Source organism: Megascapheus bottae, chromosome 20 (assembly GCF_031878675.1).
Source record: "Megascapheus bottae isolate mThoBot1 chromosome 20, mThoBot2.hap1, whole genome shotgun sequence".
NCBI lineage: Eukaryota > Metazoa > Chordata > Mammalia > Rodentia > Geomyidae > Megascapheus > Megascapheus bottae.
Window position 1 is genome coordinate 4,554,640 of NC_143528.1, and position 25,056 is coordinate 4,579,695.

The following is a 25,056-nucleotide window of genomic DNA, read 5'->3' on the forward strand; positions in this document are numbered from 1 at the left end:
TGTTGTGTGAGGATAATATTCACTTGAAACCTGGGAGATTTATTTATTTATTTATTGCCAATCCTGGGGCTTGTACTCAGGACCTGGGCACTGTCCTCGAGCTTGTTTCTTTGCTCAAGGCTAGCACTCTATCACTTGAGCCACAGCACCACTTTTAGCTTTTTCTGTTTAAGTGGTACTGAGGAATTGAACCTAGGGTTTCATGCATGCTAGACAAGTATTCTACTACTAAGCCAAATTCCCAGCCCTGGGCAATTTCTTATATAAAGGAAAGGTAAATAATATATTCAGCAGAGCAATTTATATAATTTTTTTTTTTTTTTTTGCCAGTCCTGGGTTTGAGCTCAGGGCCTGAGCACTGTCCTTGAACTTTCTCAAGGCTAGAGCTCTACCACTTGAGCCTCAGCACCGCTTCTGGCTTTTTTCTATGTATGTGGTACCGAGGAATCTAACCGAGGTCTTTGTGCATGCTAGGCAAGCACTCTACCACAAGGCTAAACTCCCGGCCCAACAATTGATATGATAAATGGTGATTCTGTGAGACTCTATCACCTAGCTCTTGGTGTAACTAAGGAGCTACATGAAGGTTATTTGTGCAATCCTGGAGAGCTGAATTTGCCACTAGACTGAAGAATTAACAGGGTTGAGAGTGTTGGCACACGCCTGTAATCCTAGCTACTAAGGAGGCTGAGATTTGAGGATCTTGGTTTGAAGCCAATCTGGCACCAAAAAGCTAGAAGTGGAGCTGTAGTTCAAGTTTTGCAGTACTAGACTTAACAGCATGTGGCCCCAAGTTCAAGTCCCAATATGGGCACATGCATGCAACCATTCACGCATGTGTGCACATGTACCCACAGAAAGGTGGAAAAGCTATGAAAACATCCCAAAGGAAATCTCATTTCATTTCTACCTGCTAGTTTTTAAGGTTCTGGTATGTTTTTGGTCATACTGGAGTTAGAACTCAGGACCATCTACTCTGATACTATAGGCCCTGCTTTCAGTTCTGAAAAATACCTGCACTTCCCAGCTAGGAAGGGAATCAGCATGCAGATCAACACCAGGAAGACTATACATGTGTACATGTGTAAGTGTATGTGTATGTGTATGTGCTGGTACTGGGGTTGAACTCCAGGCCTCTAGATCAGCTTTTCACCTTCCTTTTGATGCTACTTCTGGCGTTTTGCTAGCTAATTGGAGATAAAAGCCTTATATGTGGGAGGGGCACTGTGGCTCAAAGTGGTAGAGCACTATACTTGAGCAAAAGAGCTCAGGGACCAAGCCCAGGCTCTGAGTTCAAGCCCCACAGCCAAAAAAGAAAGAGAGAGAGAGAGAGACAGAGAGAGAGACACACACACACACACAGAGAGAGACACAGATTTGTGTGCTTCCAACTGGCTTCAAATGGAGATCCTTAGCTCTGAGCGTTGTGAGTAGCTAGTATTACCATGTGAGCAATGGGTAGTCAACTGGATTCACTCTTTTAAACTAAGATTCTATCAAGTTAGATTTCAATTTTCACAGCACAGAGGGTTTGATTTGGCCAGTGAGAATAAGAGCTATGTTAAGAGAAACTCAACTTGAAGGGAAGCCAAGTGCCACGTAAACTTGAAAACAAGTTTTATTGGGGGAAGAATTCTAATTGTTAAAGCTGCAGGCAAGTTCTTTCAAAATTATAGTTCTAAAGACTAGTAGTTTCAGAGATTTCCAAACCCCTCACCCCCCAAAAACAGCTTTTAGTTGATGGATTTAGAATGTACAGCCATTGATTTCAGCTATTTTCAGAAATAGGTCACCACCTACATGGCGATCCGGTGAGTCAAAGGCCACACAAAGAAATGTCTTTAAGTTCGTTAGCTGCTTCGACAATTCACTCCTTAGAAAACACATCAGGGTAACAAGTCCCACCGACAGGGATGTGGCACAGCACCAGTTTCACAGGGAGTTCATGGGACCCGAGAGGCCAGCAGCTGATAGCTGAAGGGCACGCAGAGAAAGAGCCATCACTGGAATTGGGGAGGGAGTGTGAAGGGTAGGGGTCTCCCTTAGCCCTACCCAGTCTTTTTTTAGCCTGCTGAAACTGGGCCGTTTTTCTCAGTATCTTTGGGAGAAGACTTTTCAATTGAAAAACAAAAACCTCAGTCTTGCTTCTCAGAAAGTCCACGTGAATACCAAGAGGGGTGAGTCAGGGTTCCCAGGGAGGGCTTCGCCTCCCGTCCACTTCTGTCTCTACATGATACAAGACATCAGCCAGCGTGTGTTCTACCACAGCGCCCCAGCCCATGTCACTCATCTGCAGGAAGAAAAGAAAACAGAATAGGAAAATGGGGGGATCAGAAGAGCCTCAGCAAGAAACACGCTGACGATGCTAGCGCATGGCATCATGTTACTCACAGGGTGGTACGAGAGGTCCTTTGGCGGATACTTGAAGCAGGGTCCAAAGTTAATGGAAACCTAAAGTGAATGCAGGCACACATGAGGAGAAATAAAATAAAAGATTACCTTTCTCCCTCTAGTTCTAGGGATTAAGTGCCCTATACTTGTAGGCACCATGGGTGTGCGGCCCCCTCCCCCTCCCCGCAGCCCACGCTCTGTTGGTTTTTGTTTAACAGAGAGGGTCTAGGGCTCATTTCTGCCTAGCGTGGCCTCAACCAAAACAACTATAATCCTCCTGCCTCTATCACATGCAATATTACTGCCTAGCCGTTTTTATGAGGAATAGCCCAGACTATACTGGCACTTGTGATTCTCTTGACTTACCTAGCATGCTTGGCTGAAAAGTTAATATGACAGGGAAGGATTTGCTTCTGTCCCTGTTTTGGAGGGCAGTACTGAGGTTTGAACTCAGGGCTTTACACTTGCTAGGCAGGCATCTTTTGCTTGAAACATGCTTCCAGACTTTTTGCTGGTACAGAGCCTTTTAGCTCAGGCTGGTACAGACACACAATCCTACTATTTAGGCTTCCTGTTATATCCAGGAAGATAGGTGTGTGCTACCATGCCCAGCCTTTGCTGTTGAGATGAGGTCCTAAAATTTTTTTTTATCAGGGTGAGGTAGCTCATGCCTGTAATCCTACTCAGGAGGCTGAGATCTGGGGATTGCAGTTCAAAGCCAGCCCGGGTATTAAAAGAATTTACAACTAGTAAATGGGAAGTGGGGCCATGGCTCAAGGGGTAGCCTTGAGCTGAAGAGCTCAGGGACAGCACCGAGGCCCAGAGTTCAAGTCCCATGTTTATAAATAAATAAACAAAAGTAGTCAACATCATAATGCCTATTAAGAATTAAGTAGAGAAAGCCAGGTGCTGGGAGTGCATGCCTGTAATCCTAGCTATTTGGAAGCCTGAGATCTGAAGGATTATAGTTGTAGCAAAGCCCTAGCAGAAAAATTCCAGTCATCAACTCAATGGAAAAAGCTGAAAGTGGTGGAATCTCCCAATCATCTCTCTACAACAGGAAGTCTAAACAACCGGTAAAGTGAGGTCCAGGCCTGTGCCATCAGGAAGCTAACTTGAAAATGAGTAGTGCAAAGAAAGAATTGGCTGTCGGGCTCAACAATAGAGTGTCTTGACTACCTCAGAAACCCCAGCACCGAGTTCAAGCCTCGATATTGTAATACTAAACAAGTGCAAAAGACACAGTAACAATAAGCTTCATACTTATTCCCACATCGCTGAGGCTGCTTATGTTTCATTCTAGAGCAGAATCAACAGCTCTCCCTTAACGTATCCTCATATTTCTCTTGAATTCTGTCTACTGGGTGAGAAGGATATAATACATACCGTGCAGCTCTTGTACAGTGAGATGGCCGGAAAGTAAACTCCCTCAAAAATATCTTTGTAAGCAACACCTTGGTTGACACCATTTTTATAAAATATTATCTGAAACAAAAATTATGACTTTATTTCAGATTTTTCTTTAAAAAGAAAAAAGAGCTGGGCACTGTGGCTCATGCCTGTAATCCTGGTTATTGAGGAGGCTGAGATCTGAGGATCAAGGTTCAAAGCCAGCCCGGCACAAAAGGACCTCAGACTCTTTATCTCCAATTAACCTCTAGAAAAGGGAAAGTTGGGGTTGGCTCAAGGGTAGGGTGGCAGCCTTTAGCTGAAGAGCCCAGGTACAGTGCCCAGGTCGAGTTCAAGCCCCATGACCCACAAAAAAAAAAAAAAAAACAAAAAAAAAAACCTCGGTTGGAGAACACTTTAAAAATGTCTCTATACTTCCAATTACCTGTTTATTCCAAGGACGTGTTGCCTGTCTCGCATCTTAAGTTTGCATAATATTTTGACAGATACTAACTTGATCTTAGCCAAAAGCAGCAGTAACTTTCTCTTTCAAGTTCTCATTTCTTATGTTTTCATTTAATATGTTCTCTTAAAGCGTCTCTGTCATAGTGCCTAGATTCTTTTTTTGTCCTTTCTCTCCCCTAATTATCATGAGAACTGCCTTTCAAGCAAAAGCAACTTTCAACTTTCAGGGCCACGAGTCTGGCCTAGTGGAAGAGTGCTTGCTAGCATGTACGAAGACCCAGGTTCAATTCCTTGGTACCACATACATTGAAAAAAGCCAGAAGTGGTGCTGTAGCTCAAGTGGTAGAGCTCTAGCCTTGAGAAAACCCAAGGACAATGCTCAGGCCCCTAAGTTCAAGGCCCAGGACTGGCAAAAATAAATAAAATAAGTAAAAATAAATAAAAGCAACTTTCACCTAGCTACATCATCCTTAGATCCATTAACTATTTCCCTTATGCCCATATAACTATACACATATGTGTGAGACATAGATATGTACACACACTTTCCCCTAAACAACTACAACTTTAGTTTCATTTCTCCTATTACCACTTCTATTCCCATCCCAGGTGGCTTTATAACATTTTTCTTTTTTTCAGTTGGTCATGGGGCTTGAACTCTGGGCCTAGGCGCTATCCCTGAGCTCTTCAGCTCAAGGCCACCGACCTACCCCTTGAGCCACAGTGCCACTTTCTGGGGGTTAATTGGAGATAAGGTCTTTAGTGCCTGGGTTGGCTTTGAACTGCAATCCTCAGATCTCAGCCTCCTGAATAGCTAGGATTACAGGCATGAGCCACTGCACAGGCTTTTTTTTTTTTTTGCCAGTCCTGGGACTTGAACTCAGGGCCTGGGCACTGTCCCTAGACACTTTTTTTGCTCAAGGCTAGCGCTCTGCCACTTGAACCACAGTGTCACTTCCAGCGTTTTCTGTGTATATGGTACTGAAGAATCGAATCCAGGGCTTTGTACATCCTAGATGAGCACTCTACCACTAGCGTATGCTATAGCATTTTTTACAGAAAAATATGCTGCTGTTGGTGGTGGTTTTGTTTTTTGGTTTTTTTTTTTTTTTTTTTTTTTGCCAGTCCTGGGCTTGAGCTCAGGGCCTGAGCACTGTCCTTGGACTTTCTCAAGGCTAGAACTCTACCACTTGAGCCTCGGCACCAGTTCTGGCTTTTTTTTTTTCTATATATGTGGTACCAAGGAATCGAACCCGGGTCTTCGTGCCTGCTAGGCAAGCACTTTAACCACTAGGCCAAACTCCCAGTCCTGTTTTTTTTTCTTTTTTGTGGGTTATGGGGCTTGAACTTGGGCTTGGTGCTGTCCCTGAGCTCTTCAACTCAAGGCTACCACCCTACCCCTGGGCCTGGGCCTTGTCCTTGAGCTCTTCAGCTCTAGGCTACCAACCTACCCTAGAAACAAGCCCAGCTTCCCATTTTCCAGAGGTTAATTGGAGATAAGAGTCTCAGGTCCTTTTGTGCCTGGGCTGGCTTTGAACTTTGATCCTCAGATCTCGGTCTGCTGAATAGCTAGGATTACAGGCGCCAGCTACAAAAATGTTTTCAGCTCAGAATTTTCCACTCCCCATTGTACCCTCTTCTCCTTTGATTGCTGTTCAAGGCTGGTCCAGATATGCCACCCTTTCCCTAACTGTGAGCTCTAGAGTACAGAGCGAGCTATCAGGGTTCTTGGTGGCTCCAAATCACACAGTGATATCTCTATCCCTTAGTTGTGCTTTTCTGTCTGCACTTAGTTCCTCCTCTGATGTGAAGATCCTAGATTTGCTCCTTCAGGGGCCTGTGTAGTCGTTCCTGGTCAAGCCATTCTTCTTTTTTTTTTTTTTTTAAGTCTTGTACCCCTTTTTCTACTGTACCCATAGAACACTGCCATGCTTCTCGCAGTCACATCATGGTACCACAGATAGCACTCAATCATTAAGCAGCTCTGTGAGCTTGCTCAACTGATAGGTAGACCTCTATGTTAAAGGATCTACTTTATTCCTCTTTGGGCCTCTCATTTGCCTCACGCTTATCATTATGGGAGGATCTGTCTTCAAAGCCTCATACTTCTGACCTTTTAGTAACCATGACTCACCTCACTGTGGGGAGTCTGCTTTAGGCTTTTCTCTGCCTTATCCACAAAGTCTTTTTCCTCAAAATACAAATAGCTCTTGAACTTTATCAAAGCCTTGAAAAGAGAGGAAAAAGAAAAAAAAATAAAGGACATTGGTGCATCAGAGCAACAGCATCATGGAGAAAATAAAGTCACAGTCACACTTACACAAACGGCATGGTGTCCTTGTGCTCTGCATCACAAACCAGAAATCTTTTATATAGAGTTTTGCCAAATTTTGAACAATTATGTGCCCCTCAAGCCAACCCTGTTTATATTTTCATTAAAAAATCATTTGCAAAGATAATCTGATGAAATGTATTCTTACCACAACACACATGCCTCAATCAATCCACACTTTTTCCATAAATCTCACTGAAAGAAATGATAATTTCACAGGGCCTTAACTATAACAAATTTATTTATTTTGGCCAGTCCTGGGGACTAAACTCAGGGCTTAGGCACTGTCCCTGAGCTTTTCTGGCTCAAGGCTAGCACTCTACTACTTGAGCCACAGCACCACTTCTGGCTTTTTCTGAGGAATCAAACCCAGGGCTTCATGCATGTTAGGCAAGCACTCTACCACTAGGCCACATTCCCAGCCACACAACTTTTTATTGTTGGTTGTGGGGCTTGAACTCTGGGCGTGGGCCCTATATTTGAGCTCTTCAGCTTAAGGATAATACTCTACCACTTTGAGCCACAGCACCACTTCCAGTTTTCTGGTAGTTAATTGGAAATAAGAATCCCATGGACTTTCATGCCCACCTGGCTTTGAACCTAGATCCTCAGATCTCAGCTTCCTAAGTAGCTAGGATTATAGGTATGAACCACCAGTACCTGGAAAATACATTTTTTTGAAACAGGATCTTTCTATGTATGTAGACTGACCTGAACTCACTATGCAGCCCACGCAGGCCCAGAATTCTCTCTCAATCCTCCTGTCTTTCCCTCCAAAGTGTTGGGATTATATCTGCGTAACACCATGCCTAGCTATAACAACATTCTGAAAGCACTGTTCTCTCCCCTAATTTTTTTTGGCTGTTTCTCCTTAAATACCTCTTTCCTTAAGGTCATTTCTTTCTTTCTGGTAGGCTCCAAGAATCTATTTAACTATTCACTTAAAAAATAAATACATGACATTAATTTTAAAACTTTAATTTTCTTTGCACAAATATGGATGAGACATAGTAAAAAAGTTCTTAAGATATACACAATTACAACAAAGTTTTTCCTTTGACTTACCTTTTATCACTCCAGTTTACCTTGTAAAAACAAATACTATAACAGTGATCTGATATTCTTTCAGAAAAGATAAATCCATTTTTAGTATCTCCAAAATTAAAATATTCACAAAAAATATCCATCAGGGGCTGGGAGCGTGGACTAGTGGTAGAGTGCTTGCCTAGCATGCACAAAGCCCTGGGTTTAGTTCCTCAATACACATACACAGAAAAAAGTAGAAGTGGTGCTGTGGCTCAAGTGGCAGAGCACTGGCGTTGAGCACTGTCCAAGGGCAGTGATCAGGCCTTGAGTTCAAACCCCAAGACCGGTAAAAGTAAAAAAGCAAAAATACTATAAATTGCTTTGTATCTTGAGCTTTGCGCTCAACAATATAAATTGGAAATCATTTGTTTATTTTATTTTACTTTTTGTCGGTCGTGGGACTTAAACACTGGTGCTGTCCCTGAGTTCTTCAGCTCAAGGCTATTGCTCTAACACCTGAGCCACAGCACTCGTTCCAGCTTTCAGGCTCTTAATGGGAGATAAGAGTCTGACAGATTTTTTGGGCCCAGGCTGGCTTTGAACCACGATCTCAGATCTCAGCCTCCTTAGTAGCTAGGATTACAGGCCTCAACCACCAGTGCCAGGCTTGCTTGCTTGCCTGCTTGCTTGCTTGCTTGCTTGCTTGCTTGCTTGCTTGCTTCCTTCCTTCCTTCCTTCCTTCCTTCCTTCCTTTCTTTCTTTCTTTCTTTCTTTCTTTCTTTCTTTCTTTCTTTCTTTCTTTCTTTCTCTCTCTCTCTCTCTCTCTTCTTTCTTTCTTTCTTTCTTTCTTTCTTTCTTTCTTTCTTTCTTTCTTATTAGTCCTGGTGCTTGAACTCAGGGCCTGAGCACTGTCCTTGGGCTTTCTCAAGTCTAGAGTTCTACCACTTGAGCCACAGCCCATTTCTGCCTTTTTCTATGTATGTGGTATCGAGGACTCAAACCCGGGTCTTTGTGCAGGCTAGGCAAGTACTCGACCACTAGACCAAACTCCTGGCCCCAGAAATCATTTATTTTAAACAGATCCATGGTATTCTGTTGTATGGGCATAGTATTAGAAACAAATGTTCAAGGGCTAAGAGCATGGTAGATATGCAAGGACTAAGTGGTAGAGTGCCAGCCTAACAAGTCCCCAGGACTGGCAAAAAAAACCCCAACATACTGTACTACTATAGCGCTATAATAATACACACTACTGCTAGTATAAAAGGTAACAAATACTGCTCTAGAATATACAGCCCAGATAAGCTTCTACTCAAAAGGACATTTCATTTGCACTAAGAATACTAAAGAAATCCAGTGGAGAAAGAAATAATGGCACTGGAATATAGCAATATTCCTATGAAACAAAATATTTCTTTTTTGTCAGTCGTGGGGCTTGAAATCTGAGCCTGGGTGTGTCCATGAGCTCTTCAGCTCAAGGCTAGTGCTTTACCACTTGAGCCACAGCACCACCTCTGTTTTTTCCGTCATTAATTGGAGATAAGAATGTCAGGGACGGGGCCAGGAGTTTGGCCTAGTGGTAGAGTGCTTGCCTAGCATGCACGAAGACCGGGGTTCGATTCCTCAGTACCACATGCATAGAAAGAAGCCAGAAATGGTGCTGAGGCTCAAGTGGTAGAGTTTTAACCTTGAGAAAGTCCAAGGACAGTGCTCAGGCCCTGAGCTCAAGCCCACGACTGGCAAAAAAAAAAGAATGTCAGGGACCTTTATGCCCAGGTTGGCTTTGAATCACAATCCTCAGATCTCAGCCTCCTGAGTATCTAGAATTAATGGCGTGAGTCACTGCCGCCCCTGCTTATGAAACAAAGTATTTCTTTAAATCTTGACTTTTATACTATACACAAAAAATTAATTTGAGATAGATCAGCCATCAATGCAAATGCTAAAAGCTTGATGCTTTCAAAGAAAAACAGGAGAATATTTTCATAACTTGAATTCCCCTAACATTTGTAAATCACAGAAAAAAAAACTGTTAAAAAATCTAGCTGTAAACCCAGTACTTAGAAGGTTAAAGCAGGTAGATTGCAAGTTTGAAGCCAGTCTAGACTAACAGAAGTATCTGACAAGTTAAGATTTCATAAAAATTAAAACTGGCCAGGCACACTGGCTCACGCCTGTAATCCTAGCTACTCAGGAAGCTGAGATCTGAGGATAGACATTCAAAGCCAGCCCGGGCACAAAAGGATCTGAGACTCTTATCTCCAATTAACCTCTGGAAAACAGGAAGTGGGGCTTGGCTCAAGGGTAGGGCTGGAGCTGAAGAGCTCAGGGACAACGCCCAGGCCAAGTTCAAAACCTTCAACCCACAAAAATAAATAAATTAATTAATTAATTAAAACAAAACTTTGGCTGGGCACTAGTTGCTCATACCTGTAATCCTAAATACCCAGGGGATCCTGGTCCAACACCAGCTCCGGTACAAAAGTTTCAAAGACTCATCTCCAATAAACCACCAAAAAGCTGGAAATGGAGTTTTGGCTCAAGAGGAAGAGCATGAGCTTCGAGGGAAAGAATTCAACGATAGCATCAAGGTCCTGAGTTCAAATCCCAGGACTGGCACACAGACACACACACAAAGAGAACTGTTTTACCAGAGGCTATCATTAAGAAAAGAATACAAATTCTAGGAAATGGAAACATGGAGCTTCTATGCTGCTATTGTTGGTGGAGATGGTTTTGCTTCTAGTTTTTTGTTCTTTTTCATTTGTTTGCTCTGTTTTTTGAGAAAGGACAAAAGAGGGTGAACAAATATAGCTAGGGTACTCAGTAGATACTATGTTGAAAATGAACTATGCAACTTGTAGGCAAGGACAGGGATAAGGAAGAAAGGGATGACAATGTCCAAAAAGAAATGTACTCATAGGCTGGAAATGTGGCTTAATGGTGGAGTGTTTGCTTTACATTCATGAAGCCCTGGGATAGAGTCCCCAATATCACATAAACAGAAAAGGCCAGAAGTGGCAAAGTGGCTGAAGTGGTAGAGTGCTAGCCTTGAGCAAGAGAAGTTCAAGGACAGTACGCCCCTGAGTTTAAGCCCCAGAACTGGCAGAAAGAAAGGAAAGAAGGAGAAAGAAAGAAAAAAGGGAAGGAAGGAGCTCATTACTTGAACTACAAAAAAAGTACCTTCTCTATCTTCTCTGTACACCTTAACCAAAAAAAAAAAAAAAAAATACAGTTGGGAGCAGTACTCAGTGGTAGTGCTCACTGAGCATGTGCAGGTATTAAAGTTCAGTGCCCAAAACAGAGAAAAAGGAAAAAAGTACAAGCAATGACAGACTAGGATAAAATACCTTTAAAATAAACAAACAAGATAATCCAATTTAAAAAGAAGTAAAGGGGTTAGGAATTTGGCCTAGTGGTAGAGTGCTTGCCTAGCAAGTACGAAGACCGGGGTTTGATTCCTCGGTATCTACACATAAAAAAAGCCGGAAGTGGTCTGTGGCTCAAGTGGTAGAGCCCTACCCTTAAGAAAGCCCAAGGACAGTGATCAGGCCCCAAGTCCAAGCCCTAGGACTGGTAAAAGTAAATAAGCAAAAATAAATAAAAAGAGGTAAAATACAGAGATTTTAGACAAGACAGAGAAATGATAAGAACATGAAAACTAGGCCAGCTTGGTAGCCTGGAATCCTAGCCACTCAGGAAGTTGAGAATGGAGTATAGTAGACCCTTGTCATACCATGGTTCACTTATTGTGGCATCATTGTGTGGTAGGATTTTTAAAACAATATGTAAATACATTCCAGAATCCCCTGTCATAGATGAAAATCCACCAAGAAGTAATACAGTCAATTCTGTAACAGTGCGATTGCAGGAGTTTTTCCTGGAGATATCTCCCACGATAGGTGATCCCTGAAATTGCCATGACCATTCAAAGCCAGCCAGGGCAGAAAAGCCCACGAGAATCTTATCTCCACCTACCAAAACAATGGAAATGGCACTGTGGTGCAAAGTGGTAGTGTACTAACTTTGGGCACAAAAGCTCAGGGACAGTGTCCATGCCCTGAGTTCAAGTTCCAGGACCAGCACATACAAAAAAATCATGAAAAATGTTCAGTTTATTAGACTGCTTTGTTAAATGGCAAGTCTTTTGAACAGCTAGTTAAAGATACAGAAATTTAAAAAAACTTCAGTATCTGGGGTTCGGGAGTTTGGCCTAATGTTAAAGTGCTTGCCCTGCACGCATGAAGACCTGGGTTCGATTCCTTGGTACCACATACATGTAAAAAGCCGGAAGTGGTGCTGTGGCTCAAGTGGTGGAGCATTAGCTTTGAGAAAGCTCAATGATAGTGCCCAGCCCCTGAATTCCAGCCCCAGGACTGGCAAAAAAAAAAGGTCAGTATCTGTAGCTATCAAAGAAGTGCTGGCCGGGAGTTTGACCTAGTGGTAGAGTGCTTGCCTAACATGCACCAAGACCCAGGTTCGATTCCTCGGTACCACATACATAGGAAAAAAAAAAGCCAGAAATGGTGCTGAGGCTCAAGTGGTAGAGCCCTAGCCTTGAGAAAGCCCAAGGACAGTGCTCAGGCCCTGAGCTCAAGTCCAGGACTGGAAAAAAAAAAAAAAAAAAAAAGAATGCTGCCTCGCACATTCAGTCCCCAGCACTACAAAAAAAAAAAAAAATGCTAATTTAAGTCACAATGATATTATTATACACACATCTACGTTTATGTTCCCAGATAATAAACAACAATACTTCTTACCCAATAATTTCCTTCCTTCTCTTTCTTTCTTCTTTTTGATCTATTCTTTTTGTGTGTCCCCTACTAGGACTTGAATTCAAGGCCTAGGCACCATCTCTTAGCTTTTTTTCTCAAAGTTGGCATTCCACTACTTGAGTCACAGTTCAACTTCTGGCTTTTTGGCCAGGCTTACACCAGCCTCTAATCAGTCTTTTAGGAAGCTAGGATTATAGATATGAGCAACTGGCATCTAGCTACCTGGAAATTTCTTATAAAAGTAAATATATATGTAACTATCACATACAGGGCTCTCTGCTATAACAACTCAACTGACTTAAGGATGGTATACCTAGAAGAAGAGGAGCCTAATGGTGTAAGTCCTCTGAATAACTGTTTAACAAAAGAAATGCCTTAAAGTGGAAACATGTTGAGAGCTGGGCAAGAGTGGGCACACAAATGGAGGGAAGAAGGGTAAAGTAAAGGCAGTCATAATACTCCATGTAAAATTGAACTACTTAACTTGCAGGTAAGATAGGGGTGAAGAACAGAAAGGGTGACATTCATCAAGAAACACTGCCCTTATAAGCTGACTTATGGAACTGAAACTGCTTTGTATAATTACTTAATAATTTTTAAGGCTGAGAATCTGGCCTAGTGGTAAGAGTGCTTGCCTAGCATGCATGAAGACCTGGGTTCGATTCATCTGGACCACATATATAGCAAAGCTGGAAGTGGTTCTAGCCTTGAGAAAGCCCAAGATGTGCAATAATGTTCATAGCATCCTTACAATATATTCAAATTTAAAATACCTTAAGTATCGACAGTAAGAAAACAGATAAGCATGCCATGTTTGCCCCATTCATGCAATGGGAACTACGCTACAGTAAGCAGGAATCACAGACATATGTAACAATATAAACACAACAACAGGGGGCTGGGAATTTGGCCTAATGGTAGAGTGCTTGCCTAGCATGCACGAAGACCCGGGTTCGATTCCTCGGTACCCCACATACATAGCAAAAAGCCTGTAGTGGTGCTGAGGCTCAAGTGGTAGAGTGCTAGCCTTGAGAAAGTCCAAGGACAGTGCTCAAGCCCTGAGCTCAAGCCCAGGACTGGCAAAAAATAAATAAATAAATAAATAAATAACAACATGTATCACCAAGTATTATGCCAAATTATAAAACCCGATACCAAGGATTACACCCTGCAAGACTGTATTAGTATAAGTTAAAGAACAGACAAGAACTAAAGTATGGTGAAAAAATAAAAATAGTGTTTGCTCCTATGAGGCTAGGGATGGGGGTGGAGACTTGCAGGAAAAGGCCAAAAGGAAACATCCAGGGACCATAATATATATCAGCTCAGCGTCAGTGGCTCACATTTGTAATCTGAGCTACTCAGGAGGCTAATATCTGAGGACCACAGTTCAAAGCCAGCCTAGGCAAGAAAGATTCTGACACTCTAATCTCCAAAAACTACCCAAAAAGCTGTAGTGTGCTAGGTCTTGAGCAAAAAGAACAAAGCCCAGGCCCCAGAACCAACACCCACACACACACACACACACCAGGTATACATCTTGATAGTAGTTTAGAACAAACTCTAAATATTCACTTGTAATTTGTTTCATTTTAAATAAATCTTATATTAAAAGAAAAACTAAAATAAAGATACACTGCATCTAGCTAATGACTTACATCCTTATATATGTGAAGAGGAGTGTGTTCAAGAATGAACACACCAATGGTAAGGATATAGGTGATGAGTACCCAGGCACTGGCTGAATTCCTTCTAACCTTGTTAATAATAGAGGTGTGTATGTGAATTGTGCACCAGAATCACATGGCAGCACACAGGCCACAGCTACAGGCCTTGGCTACCACAGGTCAAGACAGGAACCCTTTGGGGGAGGATGAGCTCACCTTATCTTTGTAAGTGTCTGGCAGTGACTTGGCTGTCTCTGTGTCTTCAGGAAGATTGATATAAAATCCCAGGACGTCTCCCTGCCCATAACCAGAAGAGTAGTGTTTGCCAATAGACTGGTGGAACTTGGTGCCCTTTTTGCTCCGCCAAGAATAGCTAAATTTATCATAACCTAAGGGAGCTTGAAGGTTACCTGTCCCAATAAAAAGACATAGGAAAGTCAGAGGATTACAAGTCAACTTTGGTTTGCTAAAGGAAATAGATTCAACCCCTTTTCAGTTGTTTTTTTTGGGGGGGGGGCATTATAAAGCAGATAAATGTTTAGGAACTAAATTTCATGCCAATTATTTAGTAAACTATGGTCTTAAAGCCCTGGTAGGTGGACCTTGGCCTTAATCTCTTTATTGTCTTGTTAGCTTACCTAAGGGCTGGGACCAGCCCAATCTGGCAGCAGTGTCTGGTGGCATCTCATCCACAGTAATTTCAAAGTACCAGGCACCTTTCCGCACCCCGTGAGAGGCCCGAACCATTGAGTACCCTTTCTCTCCAACCACAGTCAGCCGATCATCAGAGATCTTTAACTGAGGAGCTGCAGTGATGGAGAAGAAAACAGAATGCCTGTGGCTTATTTGAGGTTCTTGGAGACATAAGTCCCTTACACTTTCATAAGACAGCATGAGAAGTAAAAAATACTAGGTCAGGGGCTTAAATCTTTAGTTCAGGAGCCGAAAACTTATACAGACAAAACAGAAAAAGAAACAGGTCATCTAGTTTTTTCTTAAATGTAATCAATAATCTTATGATTTATAATCTTAAATGTATTAGTTTTGTTTTATGGTACTGGGGTTTGAAGTCCTCAATCTTGTTAAGTAAATGTTTAAATGTTCTACCACTTGAGCCATATCAACAGCTCTCAAATAGAAAGTTATTTTGTTGGTCAGGGCTTGAACTCAGGGCTTAGGCACTCTCCTTGAGCTCTTTTTGCTCTACCACTTTGAGTCACAGTCTCACTTCTGGTTTTCTGGTGGTTAATTGGTGGTTCATTTTTTTTTCTTTTCTTTTTGGTCAGCTGTGGGCCTTGATGCTGCCCCTAAGCTATTCAGCTCAAGTCTGGTGCTCTATCACTTGAGCCACAGTGTCACTTCCTGTTTTCTGGGGCTTAACTGGAGATAAGAGTCTCTTGGACTTTCCTGCCCAGGCTATCTTTGAATCATGATTCTCAGAGTAGCTAGGATTACAGGTATGAGCTCCTGGCTCCCAGCTACAAGAGTCTTTTCTTATCTTCTTTTCTGCCTTCTTTTTTGTTGTTTTTATTTATATGATATCAAGGAATTGAACCCAAGGCCTCAGGCATGTTAGGCAAGCACTCTACTACTAAGCCACATCCCAACTCTTCTTCTTATTTTTATTTATTTATTTTTGTATTTATTTATTTATTTTTGCCAGTCCTGGGCTTGAGCTCAGGGCCTGAGCACTGTCCTTGGACTTTCTCAAGGCTGGAGCTCTACCACTTGAGCCTCAGCACCACTTCTGGCTTTTTTTTTTCCCTATGTATGTGGTGCCGAGGAATCGAACCTGGATCTTCGTGCATGCTAGGCAAGCACTCTACCACTAGGCCAAACTCCCGGCCCTCTTATTATTATTATTATCAATATTATTATTATTATTATTTGTGGGTCATGGGACATGAACTCTGGACCTGGGCGCTGTCCCTGAGCTCTTCAGCTCAAGGCTACTGCCCTACCCTTTGAGCCACATCCCCACTTCTGGTTTTCTAGTGGTTAATTAGAGGTAAGAGTCATGTTCTTTTAGTACCCGGGCTGGCTTTGAACTGTGATCCTCAGATCTCAGCGTCCTAAGTAGCTAGGAGCCACCGCACAGGTTTTTTTTTTTTTAATGTGCTGGTCCTGGGGCTGAACTCAAGGCCCGAGTGTTATCCCTAAGTATCCATGCCATAAGGTCAAACCTTAGGATGAGCACAAACTATGTGGGAAAATAGAAATGGAAATGATCTCTTACACATTCTGGTTAAGTCTCATTAGAGATGACAGGTTGGGACAGCAGTAACAGACTAAGATGTATATTTCATCCTAGATTGGACAAAGGTGGTATAGAAGGCCAAAGTAACCCTGAATACATAGTAACACTAATATCACCTTCCTTACCTCGATCATGCAGAGCTAACAACACTCGTTCATACAAGCAAGCTCTATAGAGGTCTCCAGGAATAGGTTTTCCTGCCCAGCAATCAAGTTCGAGCTTCTCAGGATCAGGGGCATGGGGATCAGGTTCAGCTAGAATATACCGGTAGCCATCTTTATTGAATGGGTGTTCCAAGGGGTATCCATGCGGGGGAAGACGCTGAGCAGAAAACAAAGGGTCACTGAAATACAGAAAAAAAAAATTAAAAGCCCTTCTGGCTCTATTAACCTCTACTTCTCACTTGTAAGAAAGACTTGATTCATTAGATTTCAGTTGGAAACCATGCAACTTCTTGAATACTTTTCAATAAGATCATCCTGCCCTCTGCAGTCCAAACAGGAAAGTGCAAAGGATTACTTTATTTTGTAATGCCCTTTTGGTGAAATGACTCATTCTCTGTAAGAGACTGACTACTGATGGTCCATAAGCACAGTCACTATTTATCAGGGGAGAAGAAAAATGCAGGAAGATGATTTCCTTTAATATATTTTTTATGGGACTGGGAGTTTGGCCTAGTGGAAGAGTGCTTGCCTAGCATGCATGAAGCCCTGGGTTCAATTCCTCGGTAACACATACATAGAAAAAGCCTGAAGTGGTGCTGTGGTTCAAGTGGTAGAGCCCTAGCTTTGAGAAAGCCCAAGGTCAGTGTTCAGGCCCTGAGTTCAGTCCCTAGGACTGGCAAAAAATAAAATAAAATAAAAATAAACTCAGAAATATGAGCATTTTTTGCGAGTCAAAATAAGTGACCTGAATTTCAGCACTTCAGTACTGGACAAAGAGAAAGGAAAAAGCATGACAAGTTAATGAATTAACATCCAGTTAGCTTCACTCTCTCTATCCTACCTATCCTGAACTGAACTTGAGAAAGGTAAGTTAGCCGCCAGATGCTGCTGGTCCTTAATTAGTCACAGAAAAATTGGAAGTCCAGCTGTGGTTCAAGTGGTAGAATCCTAGCCTTGAGCAAAATGAGCTAAGGGAGAGAAGCCAGGCCCAAAGTTCAATCCTCAGGACTGGATTTTTTTTTTTTTGCCAGTCCTGGAGCTTGAATTCAGGGCCTGGACACTGTCCTTGGGCTTTTTTTTTTTTTTTTTTGCCAGTCCTGGGCTTGAGCTCAGGGCCTGAGCACTGTCCTTGGACTTTCTCAAGGCTAGAGCTCTACCACTTGAGCCTCAGCACCATTTCTGGCTTTTTTCTATGTATGTGGTACTGAGGAATCGAACCTGGGTCTTCATGCATGCTACGCAAGCACTCTACCACTAGGCCAAACTCCCAGCCCCACTTGGGCTTTCTTAACACCAGAGCTCTACCACTTGAGCCGCAGCACCACTTCCAGCTTTTTCTATATATGTGGTAGTGAGGAATCAAACCTGGGTCTACGTGCATGCTAGGCAAGCACTGTACCACTAGGCCAAACTCCTGGTCCAGGGGAATTTTATATAAACCCAGACCAGAGAACTCTGTGTCTGTTTCTGTGGTTACAAGTATATAAAACAGAATACTTATAGTGGGCTTATTCTGCTCATTGGTCCAAGGCTTTGAAAATACAGACAAGCAGCAGGCCTGGTAACATACTTTTTTTTTTTTTTTTTGCTAGTCCTGGACTTGAGCTCAGGGCCTGAGCACTGTCCTTGGACTTTCTCAAGTCTAGAGCTCTACCACTTGAGCCACAGTACCATTTCTAGCTTTTTTCTATGTACATGGTACTGAGGAATCGAACCTGGGTCTTTGTGCATGCTAGGCAAGTACTTTATCACTAGGTGAAACTCCTGGCCTGGTAACATGCTTTTTATTTTGAGCCTCAGACACTTAACTACTGAAGAATATGATTCTTTTTTTTTTTTTTTTTGGTAGGTTCTGGGGCTTGAACTCTGAGCCTGCACACTGTCCCTGAGCTCTTCAGCTCAATGTTACGGCCCTACCCCTTGAGCCATAGTGCCACTTCTGGCTTTCTGGATAGATAACTGGAGATAAGAGTCTCACAGACTTTAGTGCCCGGGCTGGGCTTTTGAACCGAGATCCCCAGATCTCAGCCTCCTGAGTAGCTAGGATTACAGGCGTGAGCCACTGTGCCCAGCTAAGAATACAATTCTTTATCCTGTAGCAGACTTTGCCAGCATCAAATAGGAGCTGGGGGGAGAAGGGCTCTTCCCACCTCCTGGCCTTCTTGGTGGTCCCTGTAGTCCCTCCATCCTGTTGTTTGCGCTTAGCTCCTCTTCCTTTTCCACTGCTTCCTGCTGCGATTCCCCCTTTGAAGAGAAAGCAGATCACTTTCACTGAGTTGTAATGGAAACACTACTGAATACTGTAATTCCACAGGGACTAATACACCCCGTGTGCATTTGTGTAACACCACAGGAGGGTTTTCTCCTGAAAACAGATCAGATTTTAGCCTGGTTCTGAAAGTACTCAGTGTCATACAGTCCCAAACATTGGGTTCTCAAATATATCTAGCACTAGTAATAATTGTGCTAAATCTCCAACTTCCCTTTCTTAATGAACTGCAACTACTAGCATACTTTTGAGGATGTGACACAAATGCACCTGCCCCCTTTCAGATTCCAAGAACCCATAGCCAAAAAGGATGAAAGAACTGCATGGGTACATGTTTTTGCCCCACTCAGACCAATACGAACATCCATAATGAAAATGTCCTCACTTTGGGCTCATGTTCACTTGCTTGAACTGCACAATATATTTTGTAAACATAATAAAGGCACAGTGTCTGCTAAAGCACTTTAATATCCAACAAGACAAAAGTACATCAAACATGGAAACAGAAACAGAAGTACTAAAAAGGTGTTTCTCTCCAGTACTGCCCAATATTTACCATGGTTACATGATAGAGGTAAGAAAGGAGTTTTGATTTAGTAGGCAAGTTTTACTTCCACATCCATTTGTCAATACATTTATTACAAGTGTGTCAGTGTCATCAAATTTAGGTTAGACTAATCTGGCTTGTGGAATTAAGGACAAATATCAGTAGACAATTTATATGTTTTAACCAAAATCATTTGTCAATATATTAAAGCCACAAGGAATATTACCTTGTGTATATCGGAAATAGATACTTCAATTTTTTTTCCCCAGTTCTATCATTCCTATCAGTTTGTTTCTCCCTCCTTCCAAAAAATGTCCCTGAACTGCAGGAAAACACCTTTATATAAACAACTGCATAGAGTGCTATATATAAATTTGGGCAAGCTTGGAAATTATCAGCACTTCTGCTGCAATAAAAAGGATCAAGACATTGAGGGTAGGTCATATTCTGCATACACAGGACCAGATGCAGACGTAGAATTTCTTTTCATGAACACATCAGATTTCTACTTCCTACTTCTCCTAAACAGTTTAATGTTAAACTGTTGCAATGTCATTATCATTATCATCAATCAGAACACTAGGAGGTTTTTTAAATCATTATTTCTGGACTCATCTTAAAGGAAAGAGGCAATACTAAAGGAACTGCTGGCCATGTTAGGCAGAATATGACAACATAGAAGCTTTTAATTACTAACATTTAACTGAACTACTATTTATATTAAGTGCTATTGCCACCACTTTCACAAGGCTTTAAAATTATTTAGGTTTAGCTTCTACCACAACTCAGCAAAAAGCATTTTCCAAACCACAAAATACTTAAGTCTGAGGGGCTGAAAGAAGACAGAGGAGGAATTCACCTCCAAAAGTGGCTCCACCTGTAGGAACAGAAGTGGCACCATGTATTTGTCAAATTGTAACAATTACACAAGAAAACATGGTGAAAGAGATACACAAATACATTTCTAACCCATCTTAGAGTAAATACTTAAGATGCTCTCACTTTTGAAGTTAATGATGCCATGATGACTAGTTAGCTACTTCTCAGCTTTCCTCAGTCTTCCTAGATTATCATTACTGACAAGCATTTGCCCATGGGTATGTTACCAAACACAAATAAATATGCCACAGGTGGTATTCCATAGGGAAATGCTGTCATATGAACACACTGGGTGAAAAATTATAGAAATTGGGGTAGAAATGTGGCTTAATGGCTGAGTGCTTGTCTGGTATGCACAAAGCTTTGGGTTGATTCTTCAGCACTACATAAACAGAAAAAGCTGGAAGTGGTGCTGTAACTCAAGTGGTAAGAGCGCTAGCCTTGTGCAAAAAGCTCAGGGACAGTACTCAGGCTCTGAGTTCAAGTCCCAGTACTGGCACACACACAAAAAGAAATTTTAGAAATTAAATGGAGCAAGAGAAATAAGAAAATGGACAGAGAAAGCTGAATTACAGAGTGGAAAAAAACTATATTTATCTAAATTATTAACTGTAAAGATATAGATGGCAGTCAGTATAAACAGTAAATCTAAACCTTAAAATTGTACCTTGTCTTATGCTAAATCTATCTTACTCAGAACCAAATTGTGGGTGAACAGACCTCATCAATGCATGATATATGCATGTAATGAAATATCACAGTGAATTACATCAACTTGTACAGTTAGTAAGTACCACTAAGATTCTAAAACAAAAAACAAAAGTTGTGCTATGACCAAAATTCTCCTCTGCAAAATCCTTGACTTGATGATAAAAACTGCATTCTGAACTTTAAAGCATGTTAGAACATATCCAGGTTTGGGTCATCCCAAAGAAGTCCAATCTTAGGCACAATTATACCTTAAAAAATATTTCGAAAATGACACACTGAAAAACTTACCATTTAGATTCCCACTGGTAGACACAGTACTGCTTTGTTTTTGGTTGTCATATGCAGGACCTATGTTACTAAGATCCTGGAAGAAAAAATATCCAAATAAAAAAGGAAACTACATAAACAAATTAATATGGCACTAATAAAAAATAATGAGAAACTGTAATTACATGAAAACTCCTAAAGGAGTTTCAACTAGCTGGAGAATTGAGCTGGTGGCATGCTGACAACAGGTCAGGTGATTTAATTAACCAAATAACCAATCAACCAGGGTGGAGGGGGAACTGCAGCATGGCAACTAGAGCAATAAAGCCCCTTGGACACAGATCCCCTGTGGGACTTCTGCCCATAGTCCCATTCACTTTTTTCTTTTGGTTGGTTAATTATTTACTTGCAGTGTTGGGGATAGAACAGGAGCCCATTACATATGCTAGGCAAGCACTCAATCACTGAACAATACTGAACAGTAGGATTTAAGGTAGCCACTCGGATTGCTGTTACAAGCCCATAATGTGGTAGACTCCATCACGTTATGGGTAGTGGCATATATATACATGTAAACACAATCTGATTCTCTATTTTCAAATAAAAAAGAGAACATGAAGCAAATAAATGTACCTGATCCAAAAGTCCAAATTTGGGGTAATCTTCTTCTGAATCTTTACTCCCTGGATCAGGATGTTCCTTTACCAAGAAAACATCTCTTTCTTTACTCTAAAAGGAAAACAGAATCTCAATATTAATGAAAATGTTATACTTAGAGATGGCACAGATAGCCTAGATTGCTACCTAGAGGCTGAGACCTGTGGATCATGGCTCAAAGTCTGCCAAGGAAGTAAAGTCTGTGGGGATTATTAATTCTATGTAGCACTGTGGCTCAAGCGGTAAAGTATTGAGCAAAAGAGCTTAGAGATAGTGTTGGCCTTGACCTTTATTTATGGTACCAGCACCATAAATAAGCAAATAAATAAACAACACAAATATTATAGTTAGAATAATATTCTTCTAGCCTTCTACCTCACAAAACTATTCACTATTAATAGCTTACTTTTTTTTTTTTTTTTTTGCTAGTTCTGGGGCTTGAACTCAGGGCCTGGGCATTGTCCTTGTACACTTTTTGCTCAAGGCTAGCACACTGTCACTTGAGCCACAGGGCCACTTCTGGCCTTCTCTAGGTAAGTAGTACCGTGGAATCTAATCCAGGGCTTCATGCATGATAGGTGAGCACTCTATCACTAGGCCACACTCCAGGCCCTAATAGCTTACTCTTTTTTTCTTCCTGGTGGGTCATGGGGCTTGAACTCGGCCTTGGATACTGACCTACCTTTGAGCCAAACCTCACTTCCCATTTTTAGAGGTTAATTGGAGAGAAGAGTCTCAGGTCCTTTTGTGTCTGGGCTGGCTTTGAACTTTGATCCTAAGATCTCAGCCTCCTAAGTAGCTAGGATTACAGGCATGAGCCACCTGTCTGAGTCAAACAGCTTACTCTTAACTCACCAGTTCCTCTCTTAAATTATAATATCAATTTGGTTTAGTTTTGGGTCTTCTTTTTTTGCTAGGGCATGGGCACTATCCCTGAGCTTCTTTTTGCTCAAGGATAGTATTCTACCACTGGCACTTAGATTTTAGAACCACAGTTCCACGTAGAGCTTTTTAAGTGGTTAATTGGCGATAAGAGTGTCACAGACTTTTCCTGCCTAGTCTGGGTTTAAAAGACAATTCTCAGATCTCAGCCTCCTGAGTAGCTAAGATTACAGGCATTAGCCACTGGCACCAGTAAGAAGAATGATGTTCACTTAAATATAATCTATAACTCATTGGACCTATACTTGAAAACTATTGTAAACTTACAAAAATTTCATTGTTATAAATTTTAGTCTACTTACCATTGTTTTGACGATGTTATTTGGCCAAGTCATTTTCCCAGGTCTCTGTCTGGTTGTCATGCACTCCCAATACTTATCAATAAAGGGTATAATATCCTAATTTTTAAAGATAAAATACATTAAGACATAATAGTTTTCAAAGTTATGCTCTTAAAGAAAGGGGCCCCATTTTCAAAGATCTTGTTAGGATCTATTTAAAAAACAACAAAAAAACATTTTCAACCTTTAATCACTAAATATTTAATTGCTTCCAAACAACACAAATATGTTTGAGGATCACATAAAAACATCTATCTACTTATGGCTTCTAATACAATTGGGGGGAAAAACTCTTCTATTCAAAAAATTAGGGAGAGACAAGATAAAATAATGGCATTCCCAGGGAAGTGGATGAAATCTAGAGCGAATCATGTTGACTAAGTCAAGACCAAAGGAACAAAATGCACATGTTATCCTTTATATGTGGCTATTAGATCCAAACAATACAAGAGCAAGGACTCAATATTTGCATACTCAATGCTATGGACATGGTATTGGAAATATAAACACAACTACATAGACATAAAAATCTATGACTCTATAGACATAATACATAGATTGATATGTATCTATGACATACAGACCATCAGCCTAATTTTAATTATGTTCTAAAATCTAAGTGCCAGTGACTGTATATAGAGATTCCCTTCTTGAATATTTGTGTGTTAAATACGTCATTTGAAATATGATGTAAAAATCAATGTTAATAAATTCTTTAATAATTAAAAAAAAAGACAAATACTCTACAAAAAAAAAAAATACGGAGAGGCCGGGAAATTGGCCTAGTGGTAGAGTGCTTTGCCTAGCATGCACTAGCATGGCTAGCAGACCCAGGTTCGATTACTCGGTACCACATACATAGAAAAAAGCCAGAAGTGGTGCTAAGGCTCAAGTAGTAGCGCTCTAGCCTTGAGATAGCCCACGGACAGTGCTCAGGCCTTGAGCTCAAGCCTACAACTAGCAAAAGAAAAAAGAAAATTAGGGAGAAAGTCATTGTTGTTAAAGCATATATTTAGAAGTTCCAAACCCATTCTTTAACATAATCATAATTATATTAATTATATAGCTACCTTATCTTTGGAGAACATAGTTTTTGGATGTTCATCCTGTGTTCTGGACTGCCATGTTAGATTGGCTAACGCACTAAGGCACATTTCCTTTAAATCTATCAAAAACAAAAAGGAAAATCATTACCTGTAATACATTTCTTCTCTCTCTCCTTTTTTTCTTTCTTCCCTCCCTTCCTCCCTCCTTCCTTCCCTGCCTCCCTCCCCCCTCCCTTTCTTTCTTTTCTTTCTTTCTGCTAGTCCTGGAGCTTGAACTCACGGCTTGGGCATTGTTCTTGGATACGTTTTACTCAAGGCTAGTGCTTTGCCACTCGAGTCACAATGCTACTTCTGGCTTTTTCTGTGTATGTGGTATTGAGGAATCGAACCCAGGGCTTCTTGCATGCTAGGTAGACACTCTACATCTAAGCAACATTCCCACCCTCTGTAATCATTTCTCCCCCCCCCATCTTTCTTTTTTGTTGGTCATGGGGCTTGGACTCTGGGCCTGGGCACTGTCCCTGAGCTCTTCCACTCAAGGCTACCACCCTACACCTGGGCCTGGGCATTGTCCCTGAGCTCTACAGCTCAAGGCCCTATCCCTGGAGCCACATCCCTGCTTCCCATTTTCTAGTAATTAATTGAGATAAAAGTCTCACATTCTTTAGTGCCCAGGCTGGCTTTGAACCGCCATCCTCAGATCTTAGCCTCTTGAGTAGCTAGGATTACCAAGATGAGCCATTGCTCCCAGCTATGTAATACATTCTATCAGAGGTAATATGCAACAAGGTAAAACAACAAAGTAACTTCTAGAGTAGTCAAAAGTGAAGTCATTATTTGTTTTGATATGGGTCAACAATAATTATCCCAAGCTAAATTCAAACTTAACTTTCCAGTGAACAATCATTTGTGAAATATCCTAATTGTTCTT

The 25,056-nt window shown here is 41.4% G+C and overlaps 1 protein-coding gene across 4 annotated transcripts in view; it reads right to left on the reverse strand.

The window, feature by feature from the left end:
* Positions 1 to 1,593: 1,593 nt before the first annotated feature.
* Ash2l (ASH2 like, histone lysine methyltransferase complex subunit) overlaps positions 1,594 to 25,056 on the reverse strand; it is a 30,893-nt gene continuing 7,430 nt past the window's right edge. For 3 of the 4 annotated variants that reach the window (XM_090353909.1, XM_090353911.1, XM_090353912.1), the window contains exons 5-17: positions 24,150 to 24,244; positions 23,041 to 23,136; positions 21,773 to 21,868; positions 21,161 to 21,236; positions 20,142 to 20,159; positions 18,617 to 18,710; positions 16,428 to 16,645; positions 14,684 to 14,851; positions 14,262 to 14,455; positions 6,380 to 6,472; positions 3,778 to 3,876; positions 2,392 to 2,451; positions 1,594 to 2,290 (exon numbers count right to left, since the gene is read on the reverse strand). In XM_090353909.1, the coding sequence (XP_090210035.1) occupies positions 2,183 to 2,290; positions 2,392 to 2,451; positions 3,778 to 3,876; positions 6,380 to 6,472; positions 14,262 to 14,455; positions 14,684 to 14,851; positions 16,428 to 16,645; positions 18,617 to 18,710; positions 20,142 to 20,159; positions 21,161 to 21,236; positions 21,773 to 21,868; positions 23,041 to 23,136; positions 24,150 to 24,244 (1,415 nt within the window). In that variant the 3' untranslated portion in view covers positions 1,594 to 2,182. The remainder of the gene's footprint in view (positions 2,291 to 2,391; positions 2,452 to 3,777; positions 3,877 to 6,379; positions 6,473 to 14,261; positions 14,456 to 14,683; positions 14,852 to 16,427; positions 16,646 to 18,616; positions 18,711 to 20,141; positions 20,160 to 21,160; positions 21,237 to 21,772; positions 21,869 to 23,040; positions 23,137 to 24,149; positions 24,245 to 25,056) is intronic. The other variant, XM_090353910.1, reaches the window with a different exon arrangement.